The following is a 16,863-nucleotide window of genomic DNA, read 5'->3' as shown; positions in this document are numbered from 1 at the left end:
TTACCAAATGGTGGTAAAAAGACAATTTTTGGCTTTTTCTAGGTAACTTGCAATGCGATTTGGTATATATTTGAACCCATCTTAAAACTAAGACGAATAATGCCGAGCTTAAACAAGAATTTGTGTGTGAGTTGTTGAATCGGGTGGGCCATTGGGTGGATTGACAACGAGATTATGATCCTTAAGTGGGAGTAAGTACGCTTGAGTCTGCCGTCCATTTACAGTAGCAATATGGCCTACTATTTTTGTTATGTGGGCTAACTGCACAGGCATTCAATTCATGCATGATATTGAAGTTGCACAAACAACGTTACGTGAACGTTGGTGACTGCAGCTTATCGTCATCATGACTTCCTTTTCTATTGCACAAATTCGTTACAAGGGGTGAAATGGATAGTGTCCCTCTCACAAAATGCAAATGGATAGTATAAGTGGGGTGAAATGAATACCCCACTTGCCCTCCAATTGTATTTTGTGAGAGGGTCACTATCCGTCTTCAAACTATCCGTCTTCAACTTGTGACGGATAGTGACAGTCTTCAATGAGACGGACTATTTCTATTCACTTTTAATCCCCTTTGTATAGGAGTTTGTGTTCGTATAGAGGAATTTGTGTTTATTTTATGGGTTTTGATTTATACAAGTTATTGGGTTATTAAGTTAATAATTCAGGACTAAATTATACACAATTCAATGTAATTAATGCATATACCAGTATAGATTCCACGTAAATGTGCGATATATATATACATATACATATATACATATATATATATATACATATATATATATATATATACATATATATATATATATATATAGTTTTTGATTTTTACTGTATTACTTATAGATTTTAGGTTTAAATCTCATAAATTTTCATAAAATTAATCAAGAGAATTGAGTAATTCCTTGAAATGTATTTTTTTATGAAAATATTTTAATTATATCAAATTATTTTTTCGTCACGAAGTTAATAACAGGGGTACCACTATATGGTTTATGTTTATGTATAGTAGTCGTTTATTGTTTTATACTAATTTTATTTTATTTTAGTTAAAAGATTATGATGAAAAGATTATTTTTAATGAAAAATTAGTTTAATGAATGAAAATCTAATTTATTTCCATATTTAAGCATGAGCACTTTGGAGAGAACTTTAGAGAAATTTTATTCTCTTAGTTTATGGGAGGATTATGACCGTAATTACCGTTAATATATATGGAATATAATTAATTAAGAGGTAAATTTTGTAATAAGAGTAAATATAGATAGTGAGATCAATTAATTAGAAAGCAAATATTTTATTGCAGAGTGTCACTTAGGCGCGAAAACTAAGCGGGAGCATTTAGAGATGTGTTAATCTATATCTATATATAAAAGAGGCTTTTTTCGAGTGATATTAGAGCGTCCACATCATCTTTTTTAATTTTAGGAAAGTATATTATAAGATCTTTCAAGATTATGACAAAGATACTATATAATATTTTTAATATCAAAGCTATATTTTACATAAAAGAACTGTTTGATTATAAATCTACCCTTGTGCCTAAGGTGGAGATTCCTGAGTCTGTTATACAATTCAGGCCTATTGCATGTTGCAATACAGCCTATAAATGCTTATCAAAGGTTATCTGCAATAGACTGAGCAGGATTTTGCCAGATATAGTGTGCCAATCCCCGAATGCTTTCATACAAGGAAGGGACGTTGTAGAGAACATACTTATTTGTCAAGACCTAATCAGGTTGTATAAGAGGAAGACGAAGACTTGTTCCCCTAGAATGTTGATGAAGCTTGACCTACAAAAAGCCTATGATTCTATTGAATGGTCTTTTGTGGAGGAAATTTTAAGGAATCTAGGATTTCCTCAGCAATGGGTACATTTGATTATGAAATGCATCACTACTCCCTCTGACTCAATTGTTCTGAATGGGGAAACTTTTGGTTTCTTTAAGGGAAAGAGAGGATTGAGACAAGGGGATCCTCTCTCCTCTCGTTGTTTACACTGTGTATTGAATATCTTAGTAGAGTATTAAAGGTGACACATCAGCATCCTAAGTTCAGATTCCACCCATTATGCAAGAGAATTGGAATCTCACATCTTTGTTTTGCAAATGACCCGATTCTATTTTGCAAAGCAGAAAATGCTTCTATTGAACTCCTACTTAATGCTTTTGATTATTTCTCTAAAGCTTCAGGACTGGTTATGAACAAAGGTAAGTAATTTTTACTCTAATGGCATGGATGACTGGCTGAGTACTGAGATTGAAAGAGCTAAGGAATGAAGAAAGGTACTTCTCCTTTTAAATATTTGGGAGTGACTGTGGCTCCAAAAAGACTATCAGTGCTAGATTGCAGTTGTTTAGTTGACAAAGTGGTGGATAGAATCAAGGGGATAGGGGCTGATGAGTAGTATTTTAATCGCTTTTTATCCCGCATTTATATCTTATTCCGACTCGATTTTGCGTGCTTCATTGAGTAAATAGCTCATTTTATAACTAATTTATAATAATTAGCCGTATTAATTAGATTTAATAATTAATCAGAATTTAATAATATTAATATTACTTTTGTTTTATTAATTATAATTTATAGGTGAGGCGGAATAATAAAGAGAAGATTCGAGATAAAGGAACAACGAGACGGAAATGAGACGGGTCAAAGAGCAAAGCGTGAATTAAATGAAAACCAAAAACAAAAGTCAAAGGTTGACTTAGACAAACCCCTCCATTGACTTTCATCATCATCACCTAGTACACCATTTATTCATCACCAACATTCATCAACAATCCTTCGGCCATCACCAGTTTTTGCAGCAACGCAGTTCCGATTTCCGAGACTGACTTTTTCCCCTGCATCTCACAAACCTGCTGCTCCGTCATTCACCATCATAAGCATTCGTCCTCCCCATCCACTCACCTCGAGTCCATTCACCATCACCATGGCTAACATAACTCGACATCGTGCCATCTCCATTAGCAATCACCAACGACGCAACCCCAAGCATCAACCTCAATCAACCTTCTCCATCGCCATTTTTTTTTTGGGAAATGTAAGCTTCTCATTAAAAATAGAATTATCCCGTACACCATTACATATTGATCATTTTCTAACATTTTTAGACATTACTGCATATCGTTGCTTAGGAGCTTTGAATAAGCTGAATCCACTCTAAACCTCTACTATTTCTAGACCTTATGTTACATTGCATAAGTCTATTATTCACCTTCTCTTTAACCATCCTGCAAATTACTTCAGATCTGATAACATAGCCGTCCAGTCTGCACTTGTTTCTGCTGAACCAAATGTGTGCCATCAGACAGGCAACTATCACAACAACTACTTTCTTCCTCCTCAGTGCTGGAGTCTTCCACTTCACCCACCACTGTATGCAATCAGTGACAGATAGCTGAATTAAACACCAGTCTGCAACCATCTGCATACACCTTCTGCTATAACTGCACTCAAAAAAACAAATGCATATGATTCTCCTCTTCATCACCACACAAGTAACAACACTTTTCATGGATGATATGCATCCTCAACAGCCTATCCTGGGTCAACAGTCTCTGCTCAGCCACCAGTCAGAACAGAAAACCATTTTTAGGCATAATCCACTTGTTTAGCATCCGTGGATACCAGCTGACTATATTCCCCTCTAGTCTAAGCCACTGATACCCATCTCTGATAGTATAATGCTCTAATACTGAGTCAGAAAATAAATAGGGTTTATAAATATTCATAACATGATAGATTTTCCTCCATGCCCAGCTTGTCCTAGCTCCAGGTTCATAGTCTTTCCAGGTTTTTGCTTTGACATAAATTGCATGAACCCAACGAACCCAGAGCTGATCCGTATTCATGGCCACCCACCATACATACTTACCTATGGCAGACACATTCCAAACATATAAATCCTTGAGACCCAGACCCCCATGTTTCTTCTGATGGCATATCTGATCCCAAGACACCAATGCAGGATTTTCTTTATGATCATTTCCATGCCAGAGGTAGTCTCTACAAACTGCTTCAATTTCCTGATAACTGTCTTTGGTAAAATAAAGATCCTAGCCCAATAGTTATGAAGATTACTTAGTACTGCCTTTATCAACAACCACTCTACCAGCATAAGACAGCTTTCTAGGCCCTAGGCTTCAAATGTTATCAACAATCCTCTCAACTAAACAATTACAATCAAGAATAGACAATCTTTTAGGAGCCACATTAACACCTAAGTATTTGAAAGGAACCGTCCCTCTTTTCATTCCAGATTGTTGCTCCATATCAGTCACAAAACCATCATCAACCCCATTACAATAAAATCTTGATTTTCCACTATTCATAACTAACCCCGAAGCTTTTGAAAAGTATGCAAAAGCTCTTAACAACAACTCATTGGAAGCTTTATCCCCTCTGCAGAATAAGATGAGATTATCAGCAAAACACAAGTGTGTCAACTGAATCCTATTGTACAAAGGGTGAAATCTAAATATGTCATGTTTCTGGACCACTCCTACCACCCTGCTAAAATACTCCAGACATAATGTGAAGAGGAGAGGAGAGAGGGGGTCTCCCTGTCTGAGCCCTCTCATACCATGGAAAAACCCAAAATTTTCCCCATTTAGAGAAACAGTATATGATGGGGTTGTAACACATTCAATTACAATATCAATAAACTGCTCAGGGAAACCAAGGTACTGCATCATCTCTCTTACAAAGAAGCACTCCACTGAATCATATGCTTTTTGTATGTCAAGCTTCATCATCATCCTAGGTGAGAAACTCCTTCTTTTGTACAGTTTGATTAAGTCTTGACAAATAAATATTGCCTACAAAATCCTTTCCTTTGATAAAGGCACTTTGAGATGGACTTATGATATCTGGTAGAACATTCCCTAATCTTGCATAAATCATCTTAGACAAACACATATAGACAGTATTGCAACAAGCAATGGGTCTGAATTGCAACACTGTCTCAGGCATTTCCACTTTGGGAATTAAGGTGATGATTGTATTATTCACCTGTTTCAAAAAATTTCTTGAATGAATAGCTCCCTTCACTGCTGCCACTACATCAGGGCCCACAATATTCCAATTATCTTTGAAAAATTGGCTACTGTACCGATCAAGGCCATGAGCTTTATCCCCAGGTATATCAAACATGGCCTGTATAATTTCCTCAGCAGTAATAGGTGTAATCAGCAGGCTACAATGATCCTTTGTAACACACTTCCCAGCTTGCACCAGTCTTTTGTTGACACCTCTCACCTGGGTTGAGGTGCCCAACAAAAATCTATAGTATTTTTCAAATGCTTGCTGTATACTGTCAGGGTTAGAACATAGGTTATTATGCATGTCCTTCATTTGAAATACCCTATTTCAAGCTCTCCTTCTTTTAATACTAGCATGAAAGTAGGAAATGTTATCATCCCCTAACTTCATCCAGTCACATTTAGCTTTTTGACTCAAATATTGAGTCCTAGCTTTCCTCAACTCAAATACTTCATTGGCACACTCCCTTTCATTTTGCATAAGCTGTTCATTAAAAGGGCCCAATACCAACATTTCTTGGAACTGTTTCAAAGAAAGCTCAGCAACATGTGTAAGATTCTCAATGTCACTAAACTGATCTTTGTTTAAATTTTTCAGACCAGCTTTTAATCCTTTCAATTTAGAAACTACCCTGAACCTCCTTATGCCATCCATTTCTCACTATACTCTTATAATCAGATACCAGAGACCACATGTTAAAGTATTTAAATGAAGCCCCCTTTTTCTAACTCATCATTTCAAACTGTATAAGACAAGGACAGTGATCAAACATACCCTCAGGAAAGAAATGAACATAGCTCTCAGAGAAAGCATCAACCCAATAATTATTAACAAAGACCCTGTCCAATCTGCTATAAACGTTAGTCCCATTCTCATGCTTATTAGACCACGTATATAAGGCTCCGTGTGCACTAAGATCAGCTAGGTGATAGTCCTGCACAGCCTGTAACATAGGTCTGATCTCAGCATTGGACACAGGAGCCCCCCTATTCTTTCATCCCTAGCCATGACAGCATTGAAGTCACCACCAACAAGCCAGGGACCCTTAACACTTCCATGATACCTTCTCATGTTATTCCAAAGATCCTCTCCCTTACTAGGATGATTCAATCCATAAACAACAGTGAACCATAAAACAGTCTTTCTAGCCTTATCCACTACCCTGGAATGGATACACTGAATGGACACATCACAAACTTCAACATGATAAGCACTAGGGTCCCATATGAGCCAGATTCTACCTCCTTTATGAAGGATAGTATTGATACATATGGCCCAGTCATTACACAGGTTAACTCTAACACTATTCCAATTCCTACTCTTTATTTTTGTTTCCAACAAACCAAATAACCCTACTTTAATATGGAGAAGGAATCTCCTTATTTCCTGCTGTTTATTTAGGTTATTCATACCTCTAATGTTCCACATACCACAACTACCTATATTCAGAGGTGTGTTTTCTAGATTCCCCTTTTTCAACTAACCCAGAGATACCTAGCCTAGAACGTTGCAAAGAGTGGGACAAAGCCTCCATAAAAGAAACTCCTCTAGGAGGGAAACTTCTCTTTTCACCCTTATCAGTCCTCATCAATTTTGTATTGAATCTCCTAGGTATAAAGCTCTCCACCACAGGGGTTTTCTGCACTAAGACTGGAGTCATCACCACCCTAGGAGGAGCTGGAGTTACATTAACAGGGCCAGCCCTCTTTTCAGGTACTATACCCTTAGGAGCAGGTTTAGGTTTCTGAATAGGAGCACGCTGTTTAGCTCCTGCACCCCTAGGTTTCCAGACTTTCTTAACATTCACTTTCCTAGTTCCCTTCCTACAATCCTTAGACACATGCCCCATCTCTTTGCAGGTAGTACATGACATAGGAAGCCAATCATATACTACCCTGATAGTCTGGGTTTGTCCATGTTCATCCAAGAATTTGATTTCATTTGGAAACTGCTAACCAATCTCAACTTCAATCAACAAGCGTGAAAAGCCTAAGAAGTTCTTATGGAAAGTAGCATCATCACTTTTGATGAATTTGCCAACTACTCCAAAAATTTTCTTAAGGCTCTCCACACCCCAGAATTTCACATCTAAGCCATATATCTTCATCCAAATCGGTACACGTTTTACATCGTGTTTAATCAGTTCAGTCTCAGGTCTCCATTCATTCACAATAACAGGTTTGTTGTCAAATAGTAAGTATCCATTATTCAACACAAATTCTCCATCACCATTCTAATCACCTACTGTAATACTACGGTTTTCTATGTTGTTGGGTACTCTATCGAGTAAGGCTTACTCTGTCGAGTAAGTGAGTTTTGGTTACGAATCAGTAGTCTGTCTGACGGGTACTCGATCGAGTAAGTAACTTACTCGATCGAGTAAGTTACTTTTTACGGGTTATTTGTCAGGTTTTGATAGCAACGCGAGAAGGTTATAAAGACATATTTCGTCATTTCTTTTTCACTATGACTTCATTTTAAACTTTTCACAAGAGAACACAAGTCACGTAGCTTTCCCTTCTCACATTGCTATCAAATACTAAGGGCTAGAGTCATCGGATCGTTGAGTTCTTTACGCCATTGAGTTCGTCATGTCGCGGGTAAGATCCTTGTATAGTTTTTATACCCTTTCGTGATTTTGTTTAAAACCCTAATTGGGTATTTTGGGGGATTTTGGGAGTATGATGTGTATTAGATAATGATTGTATGATTGTGTGATTATAGGAGGTGATTCCGTTGAAGAACGGTTTTGATTAGCTGACTGTGACGATCTTGATGTTTTCCATTCAAGGTAGGGTTTCCCTACTCGGTTATTCATTACATAATTGTTGTTGATGGTTGTTTAATGTTGTTGATCTATATCGTATTGGAATTGGTAATTGGTAATTGTTGTTGTATAATGTGGTTGATTGTGTAATTGTCTATGGTTCGCGAGGTGCGCCCTCGGCTGAGTGGAGTCACTTGCGGGAGTGGCTTCACGCCCTTGATTTACCCTCTGTGGAACCCGCCACAGAGGGGATGTGGACATTAAGGAACATGCGTTATCGCTCGGATGAGATGAGCGGGGATTAGGTGGGTATGGCTACGGTCCCTCACTGGCGGCGTGGAATATCTGCTGCGATGGGTATTCTGGCAGGACTACACACTTTAGTGTGTAGTCAGGTGTGTGGAGTTGTGACGGAGTTTGGGGAACTTGTGTGTGTTGTATCTTTTGTATTGTGTTTTGTGTAATCAGTAACTGACCCCGTTTAAATGTTTTAAAACATTTGGTGATCCATTCGGGGGTGGTGAGCAGTTGTTTAGCAGGTATATCTTGGATACGCGCGTGATCTAGCTGGGGATGGAGTCATCACATATCAGAGTCTTTAGTCTTCCGCTGTGTTTGTTAAGGCAGTTCCACTTAGTTGGTTTACAGTTTTGAGAACAGTTGTATTTTACTTTACAGTTTTAGTTATGTAATCATTAAACTTAATTATATAAAGTATGTTCTTTTATGGTTAATTTGATATACATTGCCTCGGGTAACGGAGATGGTAGCATTCCCATGCATTAAGTGGTCCTGGTAACGCACTTGGTGTATGAGGGTGTTACTAAGTGGTATCAGAGCGACGATTTTGGAACCTGTAACTAATGAACCCAATGAATTTAGGAAGTCATAATAAAATGAACCCGGGCAGGAGTTGTTAGGAGCTAATGCAAAGACTTGGGAGACGTCCTAAAGTCGCGAACTCGCCCTACAACTTTAAACCGGCCACTATGGGGTATCATGGGATCGCTATGTGTTTAATAATGTTGATATGAATATGATGGATGAATGAGATGCGAGTTAATGGAGGATGTGGTGGAAAAAGATGAAGTAATTACTGCAGAAGAAAATGATTTATGATTAAGAGCATGTTATGTGATTAAAGGGAGAATTTATAATGTGGTTATACTAGTAACATGTGATTAGGGGATGTGATATGATTATACATGATTTTGTTTGCGTAAAGTTATATAATAAAGTTATATACTTGTTTACTGTTGTTTCATATGCACATGTTGGATGAAGAATGTAGTTGAAGTGGATGAATTGATTGGAAAAGATAGAATGGCAATTGCATAAGAATATGAATTTCGTGATTAAGAATATGTTTAGGTGACAAAGTGGAGTTGTAATATTGTTGTATTAGGCACATGGGAATTGGAGTTGTAATGTATAAGTATGTTTTGTTTTACGAAAAGTTATAAAGTTAAAGCATGCGGGTAATACATGATTGATAAGTTGAATATTATATGAGCATGATAGATGTTATTGTCTGGCTTTTGGTAGATAGTAACATTTGGTTAGGGATACTGGTTTTACAAGTATCGAGTCACTTTTGTTCACTTTGTTGATGTTTAAGTTGTTTGAAAGGGAAATCAAATAGTTATGTTGTTCAATTACAAAGAAGTTGTCTTTAAACTGTTATAACTTGAGATGTATATATGATTTTGATATGATTCTACTTGGAGGTGATAGCGTGTTCTTTTAAGATTCTAACGATAGGTCACACGCCAAAAATGAGCAAGAAACGTTTGAGATATTACCGTTTTACGAAAATGGGACAATGTTGAGAAATGCGTAGGGTACTCGATCGAGTGGCCCTTACTCGATTGAGTACCCCTTACTCGATTGATTAGCCTTGGTAATTTGTTGTACGCGCTTCTGACCTTCACCTACTCGATCGAGTTGGCTGAACTCGATCTAGTGACCCATGTTTTGAGTCATATGCTTATCTTTTGACTTCGTCACATATTATGTTTAATTCAAAGGTGTCCTTTTGCTTCTTTATGCATTGTTTTACATATGTGTTGGTCTTGATGCATAAGTTACCCAATCTTATGATGTAAGAGAAGCACCTTATGATGGGCATGAGTTTGGTGGGGAGGACCTGAGTTATATGTGGTTGGATGGATGGTGGAAAAAGAAAAAGGGAGGTTAATGAGCTTATTGAGGCCTGGAGCATGTTTTGTGAGATGTGGTGAGTGATATGATGGCGTGTTGATTAATGTAAAAGTAAGTGAATATGGGTAAGGGGGTGATGTAAGTTTATGGAACGTGAGAATGAAAAGATTGAAATGAAGGATGCAATTGGTGGTAACTTGGGATGTTTAAGGATTATGAAGGTAGTTATAACTGGGTTGGTTAAGAATATATGTAATGGAAAGCTCGTTGTAGATAGATGGAAAAGAATGGTGTATAGAGAACTTAGATTGAGTATGTCGTGACGTGGATTTGTAGATAGTGAGAGTGTTTGGGGAATTTGGTTTATTAAGAGGTGAACCTAGTGTGTGATTTCCATAGGTAATTAATGGTATGAAATGAGTTTTGGTTTCTAGAAAAAAAAATGGAGAGTAAACTTGGCTTGTGTGGACAGATTGGTGACAAGTGTGAGTGATAGCATGATGAGAGAAGATTCATGGTAAAAAAGAGTGAGATGGTACTGATATGAAATAAAGGGATTTAAGTTTTGGAGCAATGATAAGGTAACAGGAGAACTAAAGAGTTAGGTAGAAGGAATAAGGAGTTGAATTGTTAATTTATTTTGTCGAGTATAAAAACAAAAGAATGAGGGAAATAAACTAGGAGAATGTTGACCGGAGTATGTAATATAGAAGTAAGGAATCGTCGAGATGTATGACACTATCATGAGGATGTGAGTTAATGGTTATATAGGAGTTTCAGGACAACATGTTAGTCCTGAGTTTCGAGGAATTAAGGGAGTAAGAAGTTGGTAGAGTATCTGCATGATATGAGATTTTGGTGGAGAGTTAGGTGACGATACAATTAAGGATAGAATTCGGAAGAATGTTGAGGTAAATTTTGTTGATGGATTTGACGTTCGTTATTTGGAATGCTAACCGAAGATAGGAAAGGAACTGTTATATTTAGAGGTAAGTGTAAGAGATTTGTTATACGAATAGTGGTGTGTAGTGTTGTCACTAACGGTTAAGGGTGATGATAGTTAAGAAAGATAGCAATTCTAAAGAGGTTGATTTTGTAGAGGCCGGATTGATATGTACGGTTGTGACTTGTGAGGAAGTATAAGATGTGGTTATAGGAGGCGGTTGCTAGTAGTGGAGTATTAGCGGTATGGTTATAGTTGGCAGGAAGTGATGGTTATGCGAATGGGAGAATGTGTTATGAGGGGCATACGAGTTAAGCCCGGGCGAGAGGTAACCTTTATCAAGTGGTAACGTATGTGATCACGATTGACTAGTTGGATGTGATTATGGGTCTATGATGTGTATAAATGTTTGTGTGAGGTCCTAACCTCACGAGAAGTGGTATGGTGTGATAGTTATAAAGTTGTTATCTGAATGTTCTGTAATATATGTTGGGTACGGTAACCTAGTGGAATGATATTTAAAAGTGATAGTTTGGGTGATCTTGCATGGCTAGTTATACTTGTATGTTTATTCATGATATATGTTTATTCTGTGTAATGGTATGGGTGATATTCATAAGGTTAGTATCTGTTTATTCCGTATGATATGTTGCGTTGTGATCTAGTAAAGCGGTTTTGAGTAAGTTTCTTGTCCAGGAAGTTATACCGAGTCAGTGTTTATGGGGTTGTATAAGTTGCGATGACTATCGATGTGGTTGCTGTGCCTCAAGTGGTGATCCAGGCACGGTACTTCGTGTTGTGATGCGGGTATTTTCGCGCTGCAGTGCAGCTGTTGGTTACGGTGTTGCGATGCCGTCATCGGTTGTGGTGGAGTAGGCAGGATGATTACGAGACGCGTTTTCAAAAGTACATACCAGTTATACATAGATTGTTGTTTTGTTTACTGTTGTTTCCTACGAGTTTCGGTTTGGACATATAGACGGTTGTTTTCTTTAATGATGATTCTTACCAGTGTCGGCTTGGGAGTGAGGGTAGAATATGATATGAAAGAGAGTTGGGCATGGTATAGTAATATTTTATTGATGGGACACAGTTGTGAGAGGTTGTTAGAGTACTTTTGATCTTGTTTTAGATGAGGCATTGGTGGACATGGTTGTGGTAAGAGTTTTGTGAAACGTGTGTGCTATGCTGGAAGCGGCAAGTGGTTCGTAATATTTATTGGGACAGTGAGTATAGGGTGTTGGGAATTAGTATCAAGTTAACTTATGGGCGAGTTTTGTAGTAATAAAAGAAAAGAACTTGAGAGGCTAAAACCAAGTGGTGTTAGTCCAGTGGTAGCCAGGTTAAACCTTAAAGCTTGCAGAAATGCAGGAGTTGAGAGGTCTCGGGTTCCACTACCAGTTGGGGCGATGATCACTTGGCCACTGCAGCTGTAACACCCCCATTTATTTAGGAGCTTTTAGCAAGACATTCCAAACTAATAGGGCTGTTACCATCTCGGTTGCCCGAGGTAAATGATACAAATTAAAACAAACCAAAGTACTTTAATAACTTTAACTGAAATAATGATTTTATTATATTGCCAACCGATTAAATTTAAATCTTAACATTACAATATACTACGCAGCGGAAATTACATAAATAAAGTTGTACAAGTCAACTAAGTGATCTAGACAACAATTATGGTCCAAGTCTTGCTCACGTCCAATGCTCCCAAGTCAGCTAATCTTTAGTACCTGTCAAATCTGCTCCCCATTATGGTTCATCACAGGTGTTCACGAATACACTGTCAACTACGAGGTTGAGTAAGAAACTAATTAATGAATAAGAATTAAGCAACCTGTAATATCACCGATACACAAATAAACTCTACCAGTACAATGTCGTTCACTCCACACCGCAGCACACAGCCACAAGGCACACAGCCACTTCTAGACACACAATCATACTCCACTTCTAGACACACAGTCATACTCCACTTGTAGACACACAGTCATACTACAGAACACACTGTCCGGCCTCAGATACACAGTCTCGATACACACAAAACTCATCTCGCAACTCCAACAACAATCGATAATAATAACGGTCTCAGTAATATAACCAAACCAACATGATATAGAATAATGGCATAAGACAGAAAATCCAGCAAGATAACAAAAGATCACTGTCACCAGTTCACCCCAACACACATTTAATCTATCTTCTATAAATACATAAATAAGACAAGATTGAGTAGTTTCCAAACTTGCAGCAAATATAATCCAATAGCAAATCCAATTAACGCAATCTACTAAAAGTATTCTTCAAGAAACCCGTTCCAAAAGTCCGTCACTTATATATAAATAATATTTTAATTATTTAATTATTAATTATCCAATACATTATTATAATTTAATCAAATATAATTTTATTATATTAATTATTTCTCGTATGAGTTATTACGTAAAAACCCGTCTTAAAATAAACAAGTCAAACCTATAAACTAATACCCATGACCCACGAATCCAAGTGAGACAACCCACACACTTACTAAAATTAGCAACACACCCTTCCTTCAACCGTGTTTACAAACCATGTACACACCCTTTCTTCAACCTCCTTTTCCCGACACCACAAACCACCAGCGACACCATCACCGCCTTCCATCTCAAGCCCGCACTACGACGTATCCCGACAACCACCTAACACCTGCTAAAACGTCCCATGCAACCCCCAATTACACGTCCAAAACAGTCCCCCGAAAACCCGACACAAACCAACGCAATATGCATACTCACCACCCTACCACCACCGTGGTCTCCCTTGACCCACGGTGGTCCCACCACCTGCCACAACTACTCACGACAACCCACCAGATTCTACAACAGCAGTAACAATACCCTTATAACCCCTCCCGTGTTTCATGCTTTTTCGGCCACCCTGCCACCATGGTCCCACCTCGGACCATACAACCACCACCAATCAACTCGCCTCTCCTCCACGGTCCCAACCAACCCAGGTCCGAATCAAACGAGTCACGGCAAGGGGTGTAAATCTGAGTTTTACTCCTAAATACGACCTACACTCTCACCTTCGCATTTCCGGCCACCATCACCGCAACCCACCACCATAAAACGACCCATACCACCCAAGGTGGTCGACTACACCCTTGGTATCTCCCCTAAACAACCCAGGTCAGTCACGCTTAAGAACGGTTCAAAACATCACAAAACCCGCAACACAACCACCCCTCGAAACTCGCCTGAAACCACCCTCACCCGATGGTCAACATTGATCAAATCAGGTCATCAGGGGTCCCTGGTTGTCCACGGTCACAACTATGGTCACGGCTTGTCCTACGGTGGTCTAGTTTACAAGTTATAGCGTAGGAAAGAGTATACATGAGACGGTCTTACCTCGAGTTAATTAGCGATGTAAATTCCGTCTTTATTCCTTCTACGTCTCCTCCTCTTCTCTCAAATTTTCAGTTTGCATATGATAAACTAGGGAAGATATTTATCTCTGTTTATGGGGTAGGTTTAGATCTATAAGAGAGCAATTAGGAAACCACGTACTTACCTTATTACTATTATTATTATGAAATACGATTATTATTATTATTATTATTATTATTATTATTATTATTATTATTATTATTATTATTATTATTATTATTATTATTATTATTATTATTATTATTATTATTATTATTATTATTATTATTATTATTATTATTATTATTATTATTATTATTATTATTATTCTACATGGGCTATACAACTACTACACAAGCTTCGCCCATCTACACTTCCAATTTACTCGGCACATCTCCTTTCCCGACTCATTTATTATTTTATTATAATTCTCGTCTTATTTTGATTTATTAATTATAATTGCTGTAATTAATTATTTAAAAATGTATAAATTATTAATATCACATTTACTAAATTACGGGGTATTACAGCAGCGTCGTAGGGGGTGGCTTACATGGTGCATGTGGTGGTGTGGGAATGCATGGGCCCAGAGGGATTCAATCGCCTCCTCATCAAAAAAAAACTTGTTAGGCTAATAGGAGTGTTAGTAACAATTGTTGATCGTAAGTTATGATCGTGGGGATGAGTGCATATATATATATATATAGAAGTATGTCGTTCTGCGGTAATGTTAAAGAGTTGGTGTGGTGGCTTTGCTGAGGATTTTATGGTATTGGGTAGATGGAGTGCAGAAAAACTTGAGGTAGGAGAACTGTTAGAGAAAAAGAGCCCTGAATATAGGAATGGTTGTAGGTGTTGAGGTTATAGTCGGTTATCGTTGACATGTGGTGGTGATGAGGATAATGAGAAGATATGGTTAAGGAGCTAGTATTAGTGAGTTACGAGGACGTAAGATTTATCTTAAGAGGAGTAGGATGCGGCAAAGAGAGTTCGATGGTTATACATGTTGTAGTAGATTTGGAAGTTTGAGTATTGGTGGAGAATAAAGGATGGATTTGAATTGTGGTTGATATTGTTAAGAGGTCATGACCGTGCTTGTAGTAGTGTGATGTTTAGGAGTGTGAGAATACTTCGATAGTGTTGACAGTTGGATGAGGATGTTTATGAGTGTGAGTAAACTTTGAGGACGAAGTTCATTTTAAGGGTGGTAGAATGTAATATTCCGTTTGGTGGTTGATCTTGCTTGGTGGATTGTCTTGACGTAGGTTTGGCTAGAGTGTAATGGGTTAGTGAGACGGAAGTAGCGACAACTGTGGTTGGTATTATGGAGTTTTTATTGAGAGGTTATGCTATAGTTGAGACGATATCGTGAGCCGTGTTGTGGAAGTAGGCATGGTTGGTGGAGTTAGTGTTAGGTGTCCTTGCCTTATAGGTTGGGTTTGAACTTCGGGGACGAAGTTCGTTTTTAAGGAGGGAAGACTGTAATACTACGGTTTTCTGTGTTGTTGGGTACTCTGTCGAGTAAGTGAGTTTTGGTTACGAATAAGTAGTCTATCTGACGGGTACTCGATCGAGTATGTGTGGCACTCGATCGAGTAGGGGGCACTCGATCGAGTAAGTAACTTTTTACGGGTTATTTGTCGCGTTTTGATAGCAACGCGAGAAGGTTATAAAGACATATTTCGTCATTTCTTTTTCACTCTGACTTCATTCTAAACTTTTCACAAGAGACCACAAGTTACGTAGCTTTCCCTTCTCACATTGCAAACAAGTACTAAGAGCTAGAGTCGTCGGATCGTTGAGTTCTTTACGCCGTTGAGTTCGTCGTGTCTTCGGTAGGACCCTTGTATAGTTTTTATACCTTTTCGTGATTTTGTTTAAAACCCTAATTGAGTATTTTGGGGGATTTTGGGAGTATGATGTGTATTAGCTAGTGATTATATGATTGTGTGATTATAGGAGGTCATTGCATTGAAGAACGGTTTTGATTAGCTGATTGTGACGATCTTGATGTTTGCCTTTCCAGGTAGGGTTTCCCTACTCGGTTATTGATTACATAGTTGTTGTTGATGGTTGTTTAATGTTGTTGATCAACATCGTATTGGAATTGGTAATTGGTAATTGTTGTTGTATAATGTGGTTGGTTGTGTAATTGTCTATGGTTCGCGAGGTGCGCCCTCGGCTGAGTGGAGTCACTTACGCGAGTGGCTTCACGCCCTTGATTCGCCCTCTGTGGAACCACCACAGAGGGGATATGCACATTAAGGAACATGGGTTATCGCTCGGGTGAGATGAGCAGGGATTAGGTGGGTACCGCTGCGGTCCCCCACTGGCGGAGTGGAATATCTGTTGCGATGGGTATTCTGGCAGGACTACACACTTTAGTGTGTAGTCAGGTGTGTGGAGTTGTGACCGAGTTTGGGGAACTTGTGTGTGTTGTATCTTTTGTACTGTGTTTTGTGTAATCAGTAACTGACCCCGTTTAAATGTTTTGAAAACTGTGGTGATCTATTCAGGGGTGGTGAGTA

The 16,863-nt window shown here is 38.2% G+C and overlaps 2 protein-coding genes across 2 annotated transcripts in view; both read right to left on the bottom strand.

Annotated features, from left to right (window-relative positions):
• Positions 1–108: 108 nt before the first annotated feature.
• On the bottom strand, positions 109–4,763 carry LOC141613575 (uncharacterized). The gene is made up of 5 exons (XM_074432314.1): positions 4,167–4,763; positions 3,884–4,064; positions 3,637–3,703; positions 3,224–3,455; positions 109–261 (listed from the first exon to the last, which is right to left on the bottom strand). Exons 1-5 carry the CDS (start codon positions 4,761–4,763, stop codon positions 109–111), a joined length of 1,230 nt encoding a protein of 409 aa, XP_074288415.1.
• A 2,237-nt stretch (positions 4,764–7,000) lies between these two features.
• Positions 7,001–16,863, bottom strand: part of LOC141613573 (uncharacterized) — a 29,769-nt gene continuing 19,906 nt past the window's right edge. The window contains exon 5 of the mRNA XM_074432313.1: positions 7,001–7,150. Within this exon, the coding sequence (XP_074288414.1) occupies positions 7,001–7,150 (150 nt within the window). The remainder of the gene's footprint in view (positions 7,151–16,863) is intronic.

Source organism: Silene latifolia, chromosome 11 (assembly GCF_048544455.1).
Source record: "Silene latifolia isolate original U9 population chromosome 11, ASM4854445v1, whole genome shotgun sequence".
NCBI classification, from domain to species: domain Eukaryota; kingdom Viridiplantae; phylum Streptophyta; class Magnoliopsida; order Caryophyllales; family Caryophyllaceae; genus Silene; species Silene latifolia.
This window is presented reverse-complemented; position numbering and strand designations above follow the sequence as displayed.